Source organism: Lynx canadensis, chromosome A1 (assembly GCF_007474595.2).
Source record: "Lynx canadensis isolate LIC74 chromosome A1, mLynCan4.pri.v2, whole genome shotgun sequence".
In the NCBI taxonomy this organism is placed as follows: Eukaryota; Metazoa; Chordata; class Mammalia; order Carnivora; family Felidae; genus Lynx; species Lynx canadensis.
In genome coordinates, this window is record NC_044303.2 from 14890974 (window position 1) to 14907242 (window position 16269).

The following is a 16269-nucleotide window of genomic DNA, read 5'->3' on the forward strand; positions in this document are numbered from 1 at the left end:
TATCATTTTGATTATGTGTGAATTTTGTAAATAGAATATATCTGAATTTTTAGGTTTCTTTTCACGATATGTGACTTTAGTTTTAATATAGGAATTTAATTAATTTCATTAATGGCATTAACTAATGTACATTAATATCAAGTAATAACATTAATTGTGAAACATTTATAACTTAACCTGAAGTGGTCTTATTCCCTTCATTTGTTATTTCACATTTCCTATCATAGTAATTTTGTTTCTTTTTCCTTATGCCTTCTGTTAGGCTGATGGAATTTTCCTTTTTCCCCTCCTGCTGTTCCTACAATACTTTGGGAGTTAAGGCCCTTATTTCTATTACTCAATAGTGGCATTTGGGCCCACAATTCAGTTCCAGTTTTACTGGTAATACTTCTTTTTTTTTTTTTTTTTTTACGTTTATTTATTTTGAGACAGGGAGAGACAGCATGAACGGGGAGGGTCAGAGAGAGAGGGAGACACAGAATCTGAAACAGGCTCCAGGCTGTCAGCACAGAGCCTGACGCGGGGCTCGAACTCACGGACCGCGAGGATCGTGACCTGAGCCGAAGTGGGACGCTTAACCGACTGAGCCACCCAGACACCCCTACCTGGTAAATACTTCCAAGGTCAAAATCCCCTGCCTCTGAACCTTGAAGCTATTGGTCCATTTTTCTTCTGGCATCCAGTTGTTAATAAAAATAAGCTGCTTTGCTTTCCTTTCAGTGCTTTTCTCATTATGCTGTGGGTTCTGATAGTTTGTGAGGATGTGTCTGGGTATCGATCTTATTCCTCCTACCTGGCACTCAGTGGATCTTTGGCTTTGGAAGTTTCCTTCTGTTTCTCTATTTCCTCCTGTCTTCATCACTCCTAGATGCAGTACATCCACAACTGATCCTTCATGGCTCAGCTTCTCTCAGAGACAGTCCCTTAACTTTATTTTTCATATCACCAGCTCAGTCTTAAGTCCTTCCAAAGATTGTTATAATTTCAGTTCGTTTAATGTGAATTGCTCCCTTCTAAGATTTTTCATTTTTGGTAATTCTTCATATCCTGCTATTTTTAGGATGATATCCTCACAGAGAATACAAATTAGAATTTTAAGTTTGTTATATCCCTTACTAACTTGTCTCTGGAATAGTTGTGTCCAGTGGCTGCATTTGTGTCTAGTTCTGTTAATGTCTGGAGATCCTTGGTATTTGAACATAAATATGAATCAAGGACTAAGTCAATGTGTATAAGTAATCTCAGCGGCTGCCTCCTTTGAAGGGACAACTGACTGGGGTTCGGCGTAAGTGGGCAGGACAGTGGAAGCAAGGCTGGAGAGCAGAGAGGCTGGGACCAGCTAACTGTCAAAATAATAATAATGGCAGGCATTACTCTGAAGGCCAAGCAACAATAGTTTATTTCCCTCCTGGGCAGAGCTGCCTCCTTGTCAGTTACAAAGATCTGGAAATGACCAACACCAGGAACCCGGGGGCCATATGTCGTCCATTCTCTTTAGGATGAAGTAGGTGTGAACTGGGAGAGTCAAGGGGTAAAGAAATGCAGAGGCCCACGTGGCCCAGGTGCTCTGCATACAGCTAATTTATCACCAGGTGAGCACCCTCTGGTCAACTTTCATCTGTTTCTTCTAACATTCAGCCAGAGCTACCGTTAGTATTGTTTTTGCCTTTGCCCTTCTTCTTTAGGTCTTTTAAACTGTGGTTTTTCTACTTTTCTTTTAGTAGCAATTTCATTCCATCTGCTTTCTAAGTTTCAAGTTTTCCTGTGGATTTTTTTTCTTAATGGTCAGAGACAAGCTGCTTTGTTCAAACCAAGATCCCAAGAAGGACTATGCATTACATTTGGTTAGGTTACTCTTGGACCTCTAATTTGGAATACCTGCTCCCTGCTCCCCCTGCCACACACACACCTTTTTTTTTTCCCCCCCATGATTTTTTCTTGCTGAAGGTATCAGCACATGTTTAAGTATCTCCTGCTCTGGGTCAGGGCCAGACCAGGAAGTTGACATGTGCACTCCATTCCTCATCAAGAGTCAATCTGATTTACCTGCCCCACCCTGTTTCAAACAGGATAAGAATTCAAACTCCTTAGCACAGCCTTTCAATAGCTTATATCAACCCATGTCACCAGCCTTATTCTTTCCACTGCCCTCAAATGCCCTATGATCTAAGAAGACAGCAAAACACTTTCAAATGAGCTTTGAAATTTGGAATTTCTACAGTAGAAAATATCACGACCCTTTAGAGCGTTTCCTTTTCATTTTATAAACATCTCGCATTTCCAATAGCGCTTTAGGAGCAACGTGGGACTCAAAAAACCACTGTGATGCTTTTGTGTGCGGATTGTTTGTGAAGCTCCATGGTAGCACAGGATTACTTCCATCAATATATTCCCTTGTGAACAAAATGCCAAGAATTGAAATGCTCATTAACAAGTGGTCATAAAAGGATTATAGTTTTGTTTTTAATTCACCTGGTTAACTAAACCTATGAACGTCCAAAACTAATCATTTAATTAACCTTCCAAACTGAGATACTTTTGAGAATGAAAGGGGGAGCTAATAAAATTACACTAAAATAACACATATAAAACAAGGTGTCCTGGGCTATGAATAACTTGTAAGGCTTTCTACCAATATTTATTTTCTCTTTCCTTTAAAACACCCAACACTTGCATCTGCTTAAGTTTGACTGATATCTATTTATTCTCTCCACAGATGTTTTTTGAGCCCTTACTACAAGGCAGATGCTGTACTGGAAACGCAAAGTGGACAGAGAAGGTCCTGCCTTCATGGGCTGACATTCTAGTAATCCTTTTTTTTCTGCTACTAAGAATAGCTTTCATTCTTTGGAGCACAGGAAGAATGCATCTCAGTTCCACCAAAGCTACTACTGATTCTCTTTAAACAGCTGGATGCAGTGTGGGAAGAGGGCAAAGGCTTTCCATGCACATAGACCAGGGTCTGTTGCCTAGGTCAGCCACTTACTAGTGGTTTTGAGTAAGATACTAGTGATCCTCATCTGGGAGTTGAAAATACTTAAATCCTGACTGTTATAGGAAGAATGTTGGTATGATGCCCTGTAGGTGTATTGCCATGTTTTCTCAAGAATATCAAACCTGAGCAGAGACAACATCAAATCAATATGATGGGAAGGAAGTAGAAGGGGAAAAGAAAATGTGTCTGAAGACAGCCCTAAATCAAATGGGTCTTTGCATTACTTTAGCCATAGAGAAGGGGAAACAGGGCCCACAGTAAATAAAAGGTAAGCCTTGAATAACAAAAACCAGCTGCTAACTTAAACCCTTTCCTACTAGCTCTGATGCTTCTGACTGCAATATTCCCTGCTGAGGCTCAGTGTCCAACTCCCCCAGAATCTCTCAGCTAGTATTATGGAGAAGGCAAGAGTAAGCTCTGAAGGGCAGGACACAGGTACTGGAGAGAAATCTGAGAGGAAGTAGGAAAAATCCAGAAAGGGATGAGAAGGTGCAGTACCAGTAACAGGCTGTTTTGCACAGGAGTCTATAGTTCTGTGCCATGGTGCAAGGCATTTCACAGAGTAACAGCAGCTCTGGAGGGTGCCTGGGTGGCTCAGTAGGTCAGCATCCGACTTTGGCTCAGGCCATGATCTCATGGTACGTGAGTTAGAGCCTCCCATCAGGCTCTGCACTGACAGAATCCCAGTGTCTGGGATTCTCTCTCCTTCTCACTCTGCCCCTCCTACCCTCCCCCACTCACTCACACTCTCTCTCTCTCTCTCTCAAAATAAATAAACTTAAAAAAAAAAAAAGCAGCTGTAGAAAGAAGGACTTGCTCTCCTGCCAAAGGCTTCCTCCTCTGCCCTACAAAATCAATGCCATAGCACACATGGAATGTTAATAATCAGACAAATTAGAACACTGCCCTAGTCACTATCCCAAGGTAACTCGAATTAACTGAATAGCTTCTAATCAACTTAAATCTGAATATTCATTAAGTTAAAAATATCTTGTTGGCAGTATAATATGAACACAGGGATGAGGAAAAATCCACTGATAGGAATAATAAAAGGGAAATGAACAAAACTTTCTACTATATTCTGCTTTGGGAAACTGCCTTTTCTAGTACATCCAAGATTTTCACCCGAGTATCACAACTTCAACAGATGCTTGACTTCGTGTGGTGGGGATTTTTTTTTTTTCTATTTGAATTGATTACTGCACCTTTTATTTAAAAAAAAAAAAAGGAATACATATTCATTGGGAAAGATAGGAAAAAAAATTTTTAAAGCCTAACGAGGAAATAAAAAGCATTTGTAATTTCACCACTTGGGGATAAATACTACTAACACCTTGGTGTAGATCTCTGAAGTGTGGGCAGTTTTTAGATTTCGACATCATCATCACCACTGGTCTTTATCCACTCAGTTTGATTTCTAAATCACAGTACCACTCAGGGCACTCTAGTCTCTACAATGTTGAAAACACTGGATTTCCATTTGCAATGTGCGGCAGGCTAAACCCTTAATTAGTAACAGCAGGTGCTGAAGTGCTTAAAGCAAATCACTCCTACATTTTAGTGAGTTGTTATTTATGTCACTCTTATCGCCAGGAGCAGTGCTGACAATCAGCAGCAGCTGCATGGGCCAACGCTCTCACAGGGCAACTGTTGGCCTCGAGTTTCCCCAAGAGTCAAGGGATTTAAACAGCTCTATCTGGAGAAACTGATCAAGCTGCTCTTCAAATGCAAACAAAAGATTCAGTTGGGGCTTCAGACTTTCTTAAGGGTAGGAAGCCGAGATTGTTCATGCACTACTAGATAATCAGATATTTCACTCAGAGTTCCATTTTGTGTAGCTTTGCCTAATCCCGCACCTTAAAATACTATTTTTCCTTTGAGTTTAAAGAGGTGCCTCCATTCTGAAATAATTAGAAAACCTATTAAACCGGTCCACTTCAAAGTGGTAATTTCAGAAAGCTTGTGCTTAAAGCAGAGGAGATTTAAGTATGCAGAACATTCTAAGGGCTAAAAAACTTCAGGCAGCCCAAGAGGCTTGCCTCTCCTATTTCTCTACCAAGATACGTCAAATAAGAAAGCCAACACCAGCTTGCCTTGCTCTCTGGGGTGGGTGAGGTTTTATGCCTTCCTTCTAGAAAGCTTATCATCACCTTTCATTTTCTATCTACGACAGTCACGGAAATGATCCTGTGCTTCTTTCTGCTAAGGGGAAGATAAATCAGGTGCCTTCAAAAGAGGCCAGCGGGCTTTTTGAGTCCCCTGGAGGTGGGAGGACGTGTGAACAGCACAGATGCCTTTTCCCGCCAACGGCTTTGGTTTCCAGGCACAACTGCCTGTTTGGGTGGAAGCCTGAGGAAGGACGTGCGAGGACTTTTTGGACCCCGTGCCCGTAAGCAAACTGAAAAAAGCCTGCCAAGCTGTGCGGAGACAAGAATGCTCAAAATAAATTTCCCCATGTTAAATAAACTTCCCCGTATTCAAAGTAAAACCAAAGTTGTCGTCATTCACATTCTGTGCAGACAACCTACTAGGTTTCGCTCCCGGCTAACCCTCCGAGTGGTCGGCTAGAAAAGCGGAGTTTGGCCGGTGCCGAGGGCCACAGAGGCAGGCCTGTGGAAAACAGCTCAGTTGGGCCTCCCGCCCTGGGCGACTCCGTCCGGGCGGGACCCCCCCCCCCACCCCCGCCCTCGGACGCCGGCTCGCGCCCCTGGAAGGGCCCTCCCGGCGCCCGCGCTCCTCCGGCGTCCCCTGAATGAGAGATGCCTGTGCGGGCCTAGGGGGCCACCCGGCCCAGGGCCCGCGCGCGGTGATCAACGCAGCTGCCGCCCCTTCCTCCTCCTCTGCCTCTTACCTGGCCAGAGATTCGGCCGCGCTCCGGGCGGGTAATTGAGGCCGCCATGGCCTGTTGCCCACGTGCCGTGTCCTGGGGCAGCCTCACCGCAGGAGGAGCTCGGCCGAGCCGCCGCGTCCCGTACGCCGCTCGGGCCGCGCTGATGGGTCTCGCGGCCCGCAGCTGTGGGCGCGCACTGCCCCAGGCCCGCCTTAAAGTGGCCAGGACGCCCGGTGCCGTGCACCTGGGGGTGCTGCAGCCTGCTCCAAGGGGCCCCGCGGGACCTGGTGCTGGGTGAGGGGCTCCCGGGGGCTGCCGGGATGGGCTGTCCAGGGTGCCCTGGGGGCCCTTGGTGGCACGCTGCCCCACCCACAGTCCCGGCCCCAGTCCCCGTCCCACGCTCAGGGAGGTCACGGCCCCAGGCCTTCGTAGAACAGCCATGAGAAGGCGGAAGCACTGCCTCGCCTCAGGCTGCTCTAAAAATCTTTAGGGTATCTTTTGGATCAGCAAATGGTTTTTTGGTTTTTTTCCCTAGACAAACATGTAGAAGCTAGAGAAGGCGAGTGCTGTTATGGCGTTTCGTTCCAAAGAAATTAAATATTTTAGAAGTATTTCATTTTGCCGGTGACTCAGCATTGTCCCCATTTTCTCAACCGAGAAACTTGGACAATTAGAAAGTCTTCTGGTAGCTGCCGTGTAACTCACTTCATTCAGCCTTGGCTGGACGTTTTATTTAGATCTGTTGAGTGCCAGGAGCTGTAGGGGATCCTTTCTCTTATGGTCTTTACTATTCCTGATTTTTCCATTGCTAGAAATTGGGGTTGGGGGCGGGGCGCCGGGACGGGCAGGAGAGTGAGGGAGAAGATGGTATCTGGTAATTGTCACTTTGGATTTCCCTAGATTCTTGATCTCACTTAACATATAATACAAACGTGCTGTACTTGAATTATCAGTGCCTGCTTTCTTGGGCAAGCTTTGATTTCCTGAGCAGGTCCTGCAGTGTTCTGAAACCCTAATTTTGACCATGAGAGCGTGTCAAAAATATGCTGTGATGCTCTGATTTTGATGGGAAGAAAAGGCGCAGATAAATTTCTGATGAAATCATTCTGCAACGTTTTGGGAAGTAAATGTTCACATTTAATAGTTATGATTTTGGCTCTTTATCGCTTTTCCAGTTAATCAGGAACTGAGTGTCTAGATAAACATCTCTGAGGCACTTGCTAACCAATATTGGACAAAGGTGAAGCCAAGCCCAAGCCCTGGGTGGGTGTGAACTGAGACAGCTTTGAGCATTTCCCCCTCTCTATGGTAATCAGGGCACTGCTCCAGGGGTCTAGATAAGCAAATCTGATTCTAATACTAACAAAGACATTGTTGGAACTGACACAGACTCATTGTTTTTAAATTTGAGGGGACAATGCCCCTAAGTTTTTGTGAGAGGAAGAAATCCCTCCAATTATGTGTTGGAGGAAGCAATAAAAAATAATAAATTTCTCCAGGATCCGTAATATAAGATCATCACAAGTTCCCTAAGAATTAATTTGAGATATTTTAATAGTTTCAAATCTAAAAGAAAGACAAAGGCAAGCTTACTTTATAAGTGAGCACGCATCTACTTGAAAACAACTGAGGGTGATTTTGACCCCCAAGGGACATTTGCCAATGTCTGGAGACATTTTTTTTGGTCATCACAACTGGCTTCTAATGGGCAGAAGTCAGGGATGCTTGCTGCTAAACATTCTGCAATGCACAAGGACAACCTCCTATAACAGAATTATCTGGCCCAAAATGTTCTGAGTGCTGAGGTTGAGAAACTACTCTAAACCTTGTAAGTTATAACATAGAATGCAAACCATGTAATTTTTTGTCACCTTTAACATTCTTGAATCATACTCCTATTACTGGGCAGAAAAATGGGCAGATGGATGCTCTCTGTGGTTCCCCAAAATAACAATATGCTACTTATACTCTTGATGGAAAACTGAATATGATGAATTATAAATAGGACAAGAATAATTTTACACAGAGGAATATATTTAAAACTTGCACTCAACATCAAGTTGCTTCTTTAAAAATGATGTTCTGGGGCGCCTAAGTGGCTCAATTAGTTAAGGGACAAACTCTTAATTTCAGCTTAGGTCATGATCTCACAGTTCATGGGTTCAAGCGCCATGTTGGGCTCTGTGCTGACAGGGTGGAATTCTCTCTTTCCCTCTCTCTCTGCCCCTCCCCAGCACTCCTTCTCTCTCTCTCAAAATAAATACATAAATAAAAAATAGTATCCTGGTCATTTAAGATTATTAGCATTCATAGTATGCACTTTACATTATTTCCCTTCCAATTGTGTATTTTTCACAATATGATACAACCTTGAATAGGTTTATAAGTACTACAGTATACATGGTCTGTTCAAATGAGCTCTTGTAAAGAACCTATGCTTGAAATGTTAGGAATTTTTCCATCCAGCTATTTTACAGAAACTAATATAGAAAGCTCTCTCCAGTATTGTTATTACTTGGCTTGTTCTCAGAAACACAGAAATTTACAACTCAACAAGACCCTAGAGATGACCTAATTGCTTTCCCTTTCAAAGATGGTAAGGCCCAAACAATGTTCTCATAAGTAGAACTGTAACCATAGAAGTTGGAAGCCAGAGAATTAACTAATTGCAATAATTTTCACTGATAATTTTTACATTTAGCAGTGCACTGAACTTGTTACAGAACCAGGCTGGAACGCTGGCGGAAAAACCAAGCAGCACTTGGAGACCTTGGTGGATCAGATTTACTTCACACCGGTGGGCTCAGAGGAGACCATTTCTCCAAAGATCTGAGCTCCGAATGAAGGGGGGAAAGGTAATTTATAGTTGTCAGCTTCCTATCTGTGGCAAGCTTTTGTTGTGTGTGGCAAACAGGGCAAGAAGAACCGGAAGAGGGGTCTCTAAGCTAGAGACCAGATCTTGTTTTAGTCCCCTTGGACATTTATGGTGTAAAACTTTATTCATTTCCCCCCCAAACTCACTTTTTAAATCTGTTAAAAAAACATTTTAAACACCGTGCTTACATTATCCTTGGAATATTAAATCCAGGAGTCCACCCTAACTTGACTAACCATTGAGTTCTATATAGGATTACAAGCAAGGATATTTTCATAATGTTAACTGAGGAAGGTGATTTTTGCTTCCACTTATGCCATCTTCCCCCTCCTCCTTGCAGGTCCATTATAGAATAGCCAGAATAATCTTTTAAAATATAAATTGAAATATTAACTCTTCTCAAAATCATTCCTTCAGAAAAAAATCCAAATTCTTTTCTATGTCCAGCAAGACTTTATGACTCTCCCCCTCCAACCTTATCTTATCTCTTACCATTCTTATGACCTTTCAAGACCTCTAATCACACTGCCTTCTTCTGAGAATACCGATAAGTGCAAAGCACTCTGCCTTTGTTCTTCCTTCTGTTTGTAATGTTCTTACCTGTCTTCCCCCCACATTGCTCCATTTCATTTAAATTTTTGTTATGATGTCACCTCCTCAAACATTCCCTGTCAGAATCTAACCTCTTACTTTATTTTTCATAGCACTTTTCTATATTAGAAAGCATATGTGTTTGTTTTTCCTTATCTTTCTCCCCTAAGACAGAGGATCTGTCTGTACTATCCACTTCCCTCACGTTGGTCTGGCTCATAGCAGGCACTTATTTGAAGCATGAATTAAAGTTACTTTAGGGGCGCCTGGGTGGCTCAGTCGGTTAAGCGTCCAACTTCGGCTCAGGTCACGATCTCGCGGTCCGTGGGTTCGAGCCCCGCGTCGGGCTCTGGGCTGATGGCTCAGAGCCTGGAGCCTGTTTCCGATTCTGTGTCTCCCTCTCTCTCTGCCCCTCCCCCATTCATGCTCTGTCTCTCTCTGTCTCAAAAATAAATAAACGTTTAAAAAAAAATTAAAAAAAAATAAAAATAAAGTTACTTTCGAAGTTGACTGGTATATGTGGACTTGGAATCAGGTCTTTCTGGCTATGATCTGTCCTCTATTTCATAATGCCACTCATTTTGTAGTGGAAACAAAAAGACAAGGTTTGGAGGAAAGGAAAAAATATCGTGTGCATCAAAATGATAAGCTTGGTATCTCAAAGTTGGAACTAGTATAAATTGTGTTGGTTGTGGCCCAGGAAAAATGAAAGATGACTTTTAATCCCATCCTTTCCATATTTAAAAATGTGCAAAGACACCTATGTTTACCTAATTAAATTCCCATTCCTCAGTGTGGCATTAGGGCCCATGTTACCTCACCGATTTGGCTTTCTAGATTCAGCTTTTAATCAAGTTGACTAGATTTGTTTCTATTCCCTGACAGTGTCCTTGGATTTCCCCCAACAGTGTCCAGTGTAGGAACTCCACAATCAGACTGAGTAACCACATTCTCTGGAACTGCAGGGTCAATGGGATCAATCACTTGAAGGCTTAAGACATCCTGAACTACTTCTAAAGGACAGTATTGGCCAGCAAACATCTGTGAGCACAGGTCATTGACTTGGGAACTCCCCTGGGTATTTCCCCTGATCCTTCCCAGCTGCTAATTCATCTATGCCTTGTTCTTTGATTCTGACCTCAGCCTAAAAACTTTACTTGCCCTGTGATCCCTGTGTCAAAGAGGGTAGGACCTCTCCTGCTCACATGCCTCCTTCTTGCCTCTGGCTCAGTTCTCCTAACCAGCAAGTTCAGTTCTGACAACCACATTCCCTGAGCATTCTTTGTCCTGGCTTTCTCTCCCACACTACCGTCTGACTCACGTTCTCCTTTTGTGGGTAATCTGGGGAGACAGGAAAATTCTCAAAGAATTCCTAATTCCATTTTATACCTCTGTTCAACAAGTAGAACTCTGTTTCAGTAGAATGTTAAGGCAGAGGTTGTTTTACTAGACTTCATATCCTGGTATCTAGTATATAGAAGGTGATCAATAAATACATGTTTTCCCCCAATGAAGTAGGAACTATTGCTAGTAGGCAGTGATAAAGGTCAGAAAATAGCAACTTCTAGTGATGTCCTGCAATCAATTACACTAAGATGTGACAATTTTCTCATCATCCAATATACCAATATATTTTCAAAACTAGGAGTTAGTTCTACCAAATTAAAATGATGTATATTTGCCTTATTAACCATAAGTCTTTGCAAGGTAATGTGGAGCTATACCAAAGTGACACTATAATTCTGGATGAGGGGGCTCTGTCACACTGATTTCAGAGCGAGGCCAGCCACACTGGTTAATTTGGAGGGCATCCTCCCAGTGCAACAAAACAGCAGAACCATTAGAAGCAGCCTGGGGTTATTGATTAGGCCTCTACTACCTGAGCCTATCACATAGTTACAAAATAACTATTTTTTCTTTGGTCACAATGACTACCAAGTCAAAGTCATGAGGAATTTCTACACAAACAATCCAGACAGTCTTAAAGGAGAGAAGTTTCTTATATGTGAAGGTGGAGGACAAGGTGAAGGAAAAAAGAATGTAGTTCACACTTTCCTTGAAAATACTTAGATGTATAGTAATGATTTAAAAGTCAGCTAGTGTAATTTTTTTTATTATGGAAAATTTCATACACATCCAAGTGTAGATATATTACGGATATACAATATAAAGTATATGAATGTGTATATACCTATGACCCCACCTAACACATACTGCCAGTAATTTTGAAATCTTTTTTATGTGCCTCTCCCATTTCCATTCTCTTTTCTCTCTCCCAAGATATAAAGACTACTTACTTATTGATTTTTTTAACTACTAAAACCTAAATGGATTGTGCCCTGAGAAAGAAATAAACCTTTGTGTTAAGCCTCTGAAGTTTGGAATTGTTTCTTATAGTCATAATTCAGAATAACTTGAATTTAGGTGCTGCATTAACAAAATAGTAAAATAAAACAAGTCTTGTGGCATTAACTTAGCAGATCTGCAGGGGAGGCAGGGAAACAAGCATGAAAGAGAAGGCCTGGACATCCCTGTTACATCCCAGAGGTCCAAGTGGTTACCAAACCTGTAAGTCAAGGAAAAGATGTTCAAAAAAATCTACTACTACCAATTTGTGATGGATGTTACTGACTGCCTTTGACAGGACAGAAGAAAAGATTAGCTTGGGATATTATTAGCCAGTTTGCAAGGAGAAATGAAAAGGAATAGAAAGAATCTGAGGGAGAATCCAGAAATCTGGGGCATTAGAGGGTTGGAAAGGCCAATACCTTTAGACCCCAAAAAGCAAGAGAGAAGACTGAGAAGCATTTTGACCAACAGGAGCCACTAAGACAGCCTTATGGCAAAGATCAGATTATGAGTATTAGATTTACACCCTAACCTATTATTTCAAATAGCTGCAAGGTAGCTGCCCGTCAGGTACAGAGAGAAATAGGCCAAAGAAACAAATTATGCTCTGAAATTTATCATTATTATACATGGAATTGACTACTACTTGGATGGAGTTATATTATCCAAGAAACCATAAACTTTGACCAAAAGCCTTTAACTATTTGAACTGTGAAGTTATGTCAGGGCACCCAGGCTGGTTTGTTCAAAAAAGCACACTAGAAGCTGTGCATCCCCAAAGGCAAGCCTAACCTACAACACCCACTTCAATTATGGGCAAGAAGACTGAAAAGAAAGAAACTCCCATGGAGTAGTGCCAGAGGTCACCGAGAAAAATGGCTAAGAATATTCCTTCCTGGAAGCAAATCAGAGCCTGATCAAGGAACATCCTCCATTTGCGAGAGAGGGCTTTCACCATGTCTACCTAATGGGATTCCATGAGTGCTATGGACCAGTGATGCTATGCATTCTTCCTTTTCTAAGTAAGTGATTAAGGGTATCCTACCCCTCTCACGCATTAGTTGGTGCATTCCAACAATGTTTGGGTACAGCCTGTGTTTGGCTATCATTCTGTACAGCATTTGCACGAGGCTTAAAAGAACAGTATCCTAGAAAGTCATTGCTGGAAAAGCAAGAGATTCTGTTTAGGAAAAAAAAAAAAATCTAGTTATGTTCAGCAAACTGGAAAATATGCTGAGTTGGAACCAATTTAAAAATCTCAACTGACATTCTAGAATTTGACTCAATGATGCAGGCAGGCCAGGGGCCATCACTATCAAGAATCGTTGAATTTATCTCTATGTAGTTTTGAAGAAAGATATCATTAATCTACTGAAAAGAAAAAAAAAATCCAAATACCTGTAAGCCTTACTAAAAACATTGTTTGGTACTATATTAGTGAGCATCAGTTAACTGCTTCAGCAAGTAAAACACAAATCTCAGTGACAACACACGTGCACATATACATACTCACAAGAGGATTTACTTTTCACATACACCACGATCAAATGAGGGTCACAAGGTGAAATCAATGGATTTGCTATCGCAATAATTCAGGCACCTATGTTTCTTCCATCTGTGGCTCTACCATCCTCTGGAGCCGTGGCATTTACGTCTAGACCCTCAACATCCACTCATCACACAAAATTTTCAAAGAGCACAACCAAGAATGATCACCTGGGAGGTTTTCATGGGCCAGTCACAGAAATGACATATACAGCTTAGATTATAGTGTCCTGAAGTCAGTCACAGGGCCACACCTAGCTACACATAGTGTTTCACAACTGTATCTCTAAACACAGTAGCACACACATCACTCATTACTAAATAGTGTTTTTCACGCATATATCATTAAAAAAAAAAAGTAGCGTATATACCAGGCACTGGTAAACAATGTGTTTCACACATGGAAAATGTGGCCTAATTCTGTCCCATTAGAAAAAAGGCAACAGTCTGGTAAGCACATAGCAGTCTTCACCATAATCCATCGATTTGATCACCAAATATCCTTTTGTTCCTTTCTTCCCAGGATATACTTACCTTCCCACCAAGAAACACAAGACAAAGCCCTGTCCAGTCATTTTATCCAGTATAAATTTTAGTTCAAAATTAAGGTGAGAAAAATTTATTTAGGTGATAACATTAAACAAATTGTTATAGACTAAGTAAGATGAGTTTTTATACTGGATTTAAAAATATTTTCCATGTTTTGATGCTCTAAGTTTAAAGGGATGGGTCCTTTACTTCTGGCCTTCATGGAGTATCAAGGGCAAGATTTACCCTCTTGCTGTGAACAAATTAAAAACTGGACAAAATGGGGCACATGGGTGGCTCAGTTGGTTAAGCATCTGAGTCTTTTGGCTCAGGTCATGATTTCACAAAATTAAAAACGAGTCAGACCAATGGAAGGTAATTAAATGGTTATAGATTTTTGCTCATACAACTGCAACAAGTTTTCAATAAAACATCTGAGTGTATAAAAAAAAAACAGTCCAACATCTAATGAGAAATTAGTAGGTATGACAAGACACAGAAAATGAGACCCAAAACCATGAGTAAAATCAGCCCCTAGAAACAGACCTAGAAATGACAGAGATAAAGATAAAGGAATTAACAAATAAATATGTTAAAATAGCTATTATAACTATATTTGACTATTTAAAGAGAAACATAAATACATCAAGGGAAATAAAGGATATAAAAAAAGAAAAAACAAATGGCACAATATCAAGTGTCCTACCACAGGTCGTAATTAAGTCCTGAAAGGAGAGAAAAGGGACAGAAAAACAACTAGAAAAATAACCCAAAATCTTCCAGATTGATGAAAACTCAAAATCTACAGATCGAAGAAGCTCAGTGAACCCCATGCATGATAAACATAACACCACACTAAGACTCATTATAAGCAATTCCTGAAAACCAATGGTAGAAACTCTTAAATAAGCCTATTATAAAAACCACATTATGTACAAAGGAACAAAGAAAAACCACACACTTCTTATCAGAAACTGTGGGTGCAATCACACAAAAGAATGGAATTTTTAATGTGTTGAAAGACTAATACCATCAACCTAACTTGTTTCCTTCTATTCCAGAAGATTCCTCCTGTCCCTCTCCTCCAGACCCTGGAATCATCATTTTGGGGCCTAATCTTCCCCTGTAGACTTGACCATTAATTTGTGCATACCAGTGAAATTATCTTTCAAAAAGGAAGGTTTTTGCTCCAATTCCTTTAACATTATATAGACAAATTACTCTAGTGCTGTGAGCTACTTTCAAGACTTTCTTAACTATTTACACACTGGTAAGTCAATATGCATTATCTCAATACCTTGTGATGTTCTGCGATTTCTATAAACTTATTTTTATTACACGAAGATATCAGAACTGTTGCAATAAAAGGGTTTATACCCCCCTTCTGTCCCACACACACATAAGGTATCTTTGAAATCAATTATTTCTATTTTTATTCTACAAAGTAAAAGCTTGACAGGAAGGTAAGCAAACTTCCCTTAAGTTAGCATGTTAAAATAGGTTCCCTTGTACTCCACTTGTCTCTGCCTCTGCCTTCCCCCTTTTGCTAGATCACCATTTGGAGCCTAGTTCACGTTCCTCTGTAGAGTTGGATGGTAAATTTGTATAACAGAAACACATCTTTCGGCATCAGTAGACTAAAGTCCCCTTTTTGTAGCCTCTTCTGTAGATATGTTTAAATAGTTAAAATCATATTGCATGTATGACTTTGTACCATTGCGTTAACATCCTAACATTGTCACCCCATGATATTATAAATGGTTTTGCAAACATTCATTAAAGTTAAACAAAATGTATCAAGTACCTGTCATATACTAGGTACTAAGCTAGCTGGTGACAAATGATGAATAAAATTGTCCATTTTAAAGTGCTGGACATAAATGACACTGAAGTGCTTCAAATGAAGGAAATACACGAGGAGAAATAATTTCAATATAAAACAGAAAGTGCTAATTGCAGCATAATAACCATGTGGATGAATCACAATCCACTTATGCATATAATTGTACATTGAGGAAGCCTCCCTATTTTGGTATTAATAATGCTGATGATACGGCTGTCCTTCTGTGTTTTCTATATGCATGATTTTTCATTAGAATAGATCAGAAATACAATTATTGAGTCAATGTATAAACATTAAGGCTTTTCAAGAATATAATCAAATTGTTTTCCAAAAGAACTATATTAATTCATACCCCCACCAGCAGTATACTAGAACTTTTAAACTTCAGATGTATTAGCATTAAAAATTATCTTTTTGAAAACCACTGTTCATTATTTTTTAGATGAAAAATGGTATGTTTTTGGTTTACATTTAACAAATGGCCATTAATAATATTATCCCTGATTTTGTTAGTTGTGGCTACTGGTAAAGCAATAATGTTTTTGAAAGTCCATATTTACAGTCTACATGATACAATTATATTTTAGGAAGTGTTTTTTTGTCTCTAGTGTCCTTATCTGATAAATGAGCAGGGGACTCACAGAAGGGATATTGGCAGTCATTGAATTCAACTTCCACCCACTGCAGGAATTCCTTCTATGATATCCCTGACA

General features: G+C 40.6%; 1 protein-coding gene across 1 annotated transcript in view; it reads right to left on the minus strand.

Moving 5' to 3' along the window:
• LOC115511344 (spermatogenesis- and oogenesis-specific basic helix-loop-helix-containing protein 2-like) overlaps positions 1-6266 on the minus strand; it is a 60250-nt gene extending 53984 nt beyond the window's left edge. Inside the window, 3 exon segments of the mRNA XM_030312027.1 lie at positions 5847-5974; positions 5977-6022; positions 6024-6266. Of these exon segments, the coding sequence (XP_030167887.1) occupies positions 5847-5974; positions 5977-6022; positions 6024-6266 (417 nt within the window).
• Between the last annotated feature and the right edge of the window lie 10003 nt (positions 6267-16269).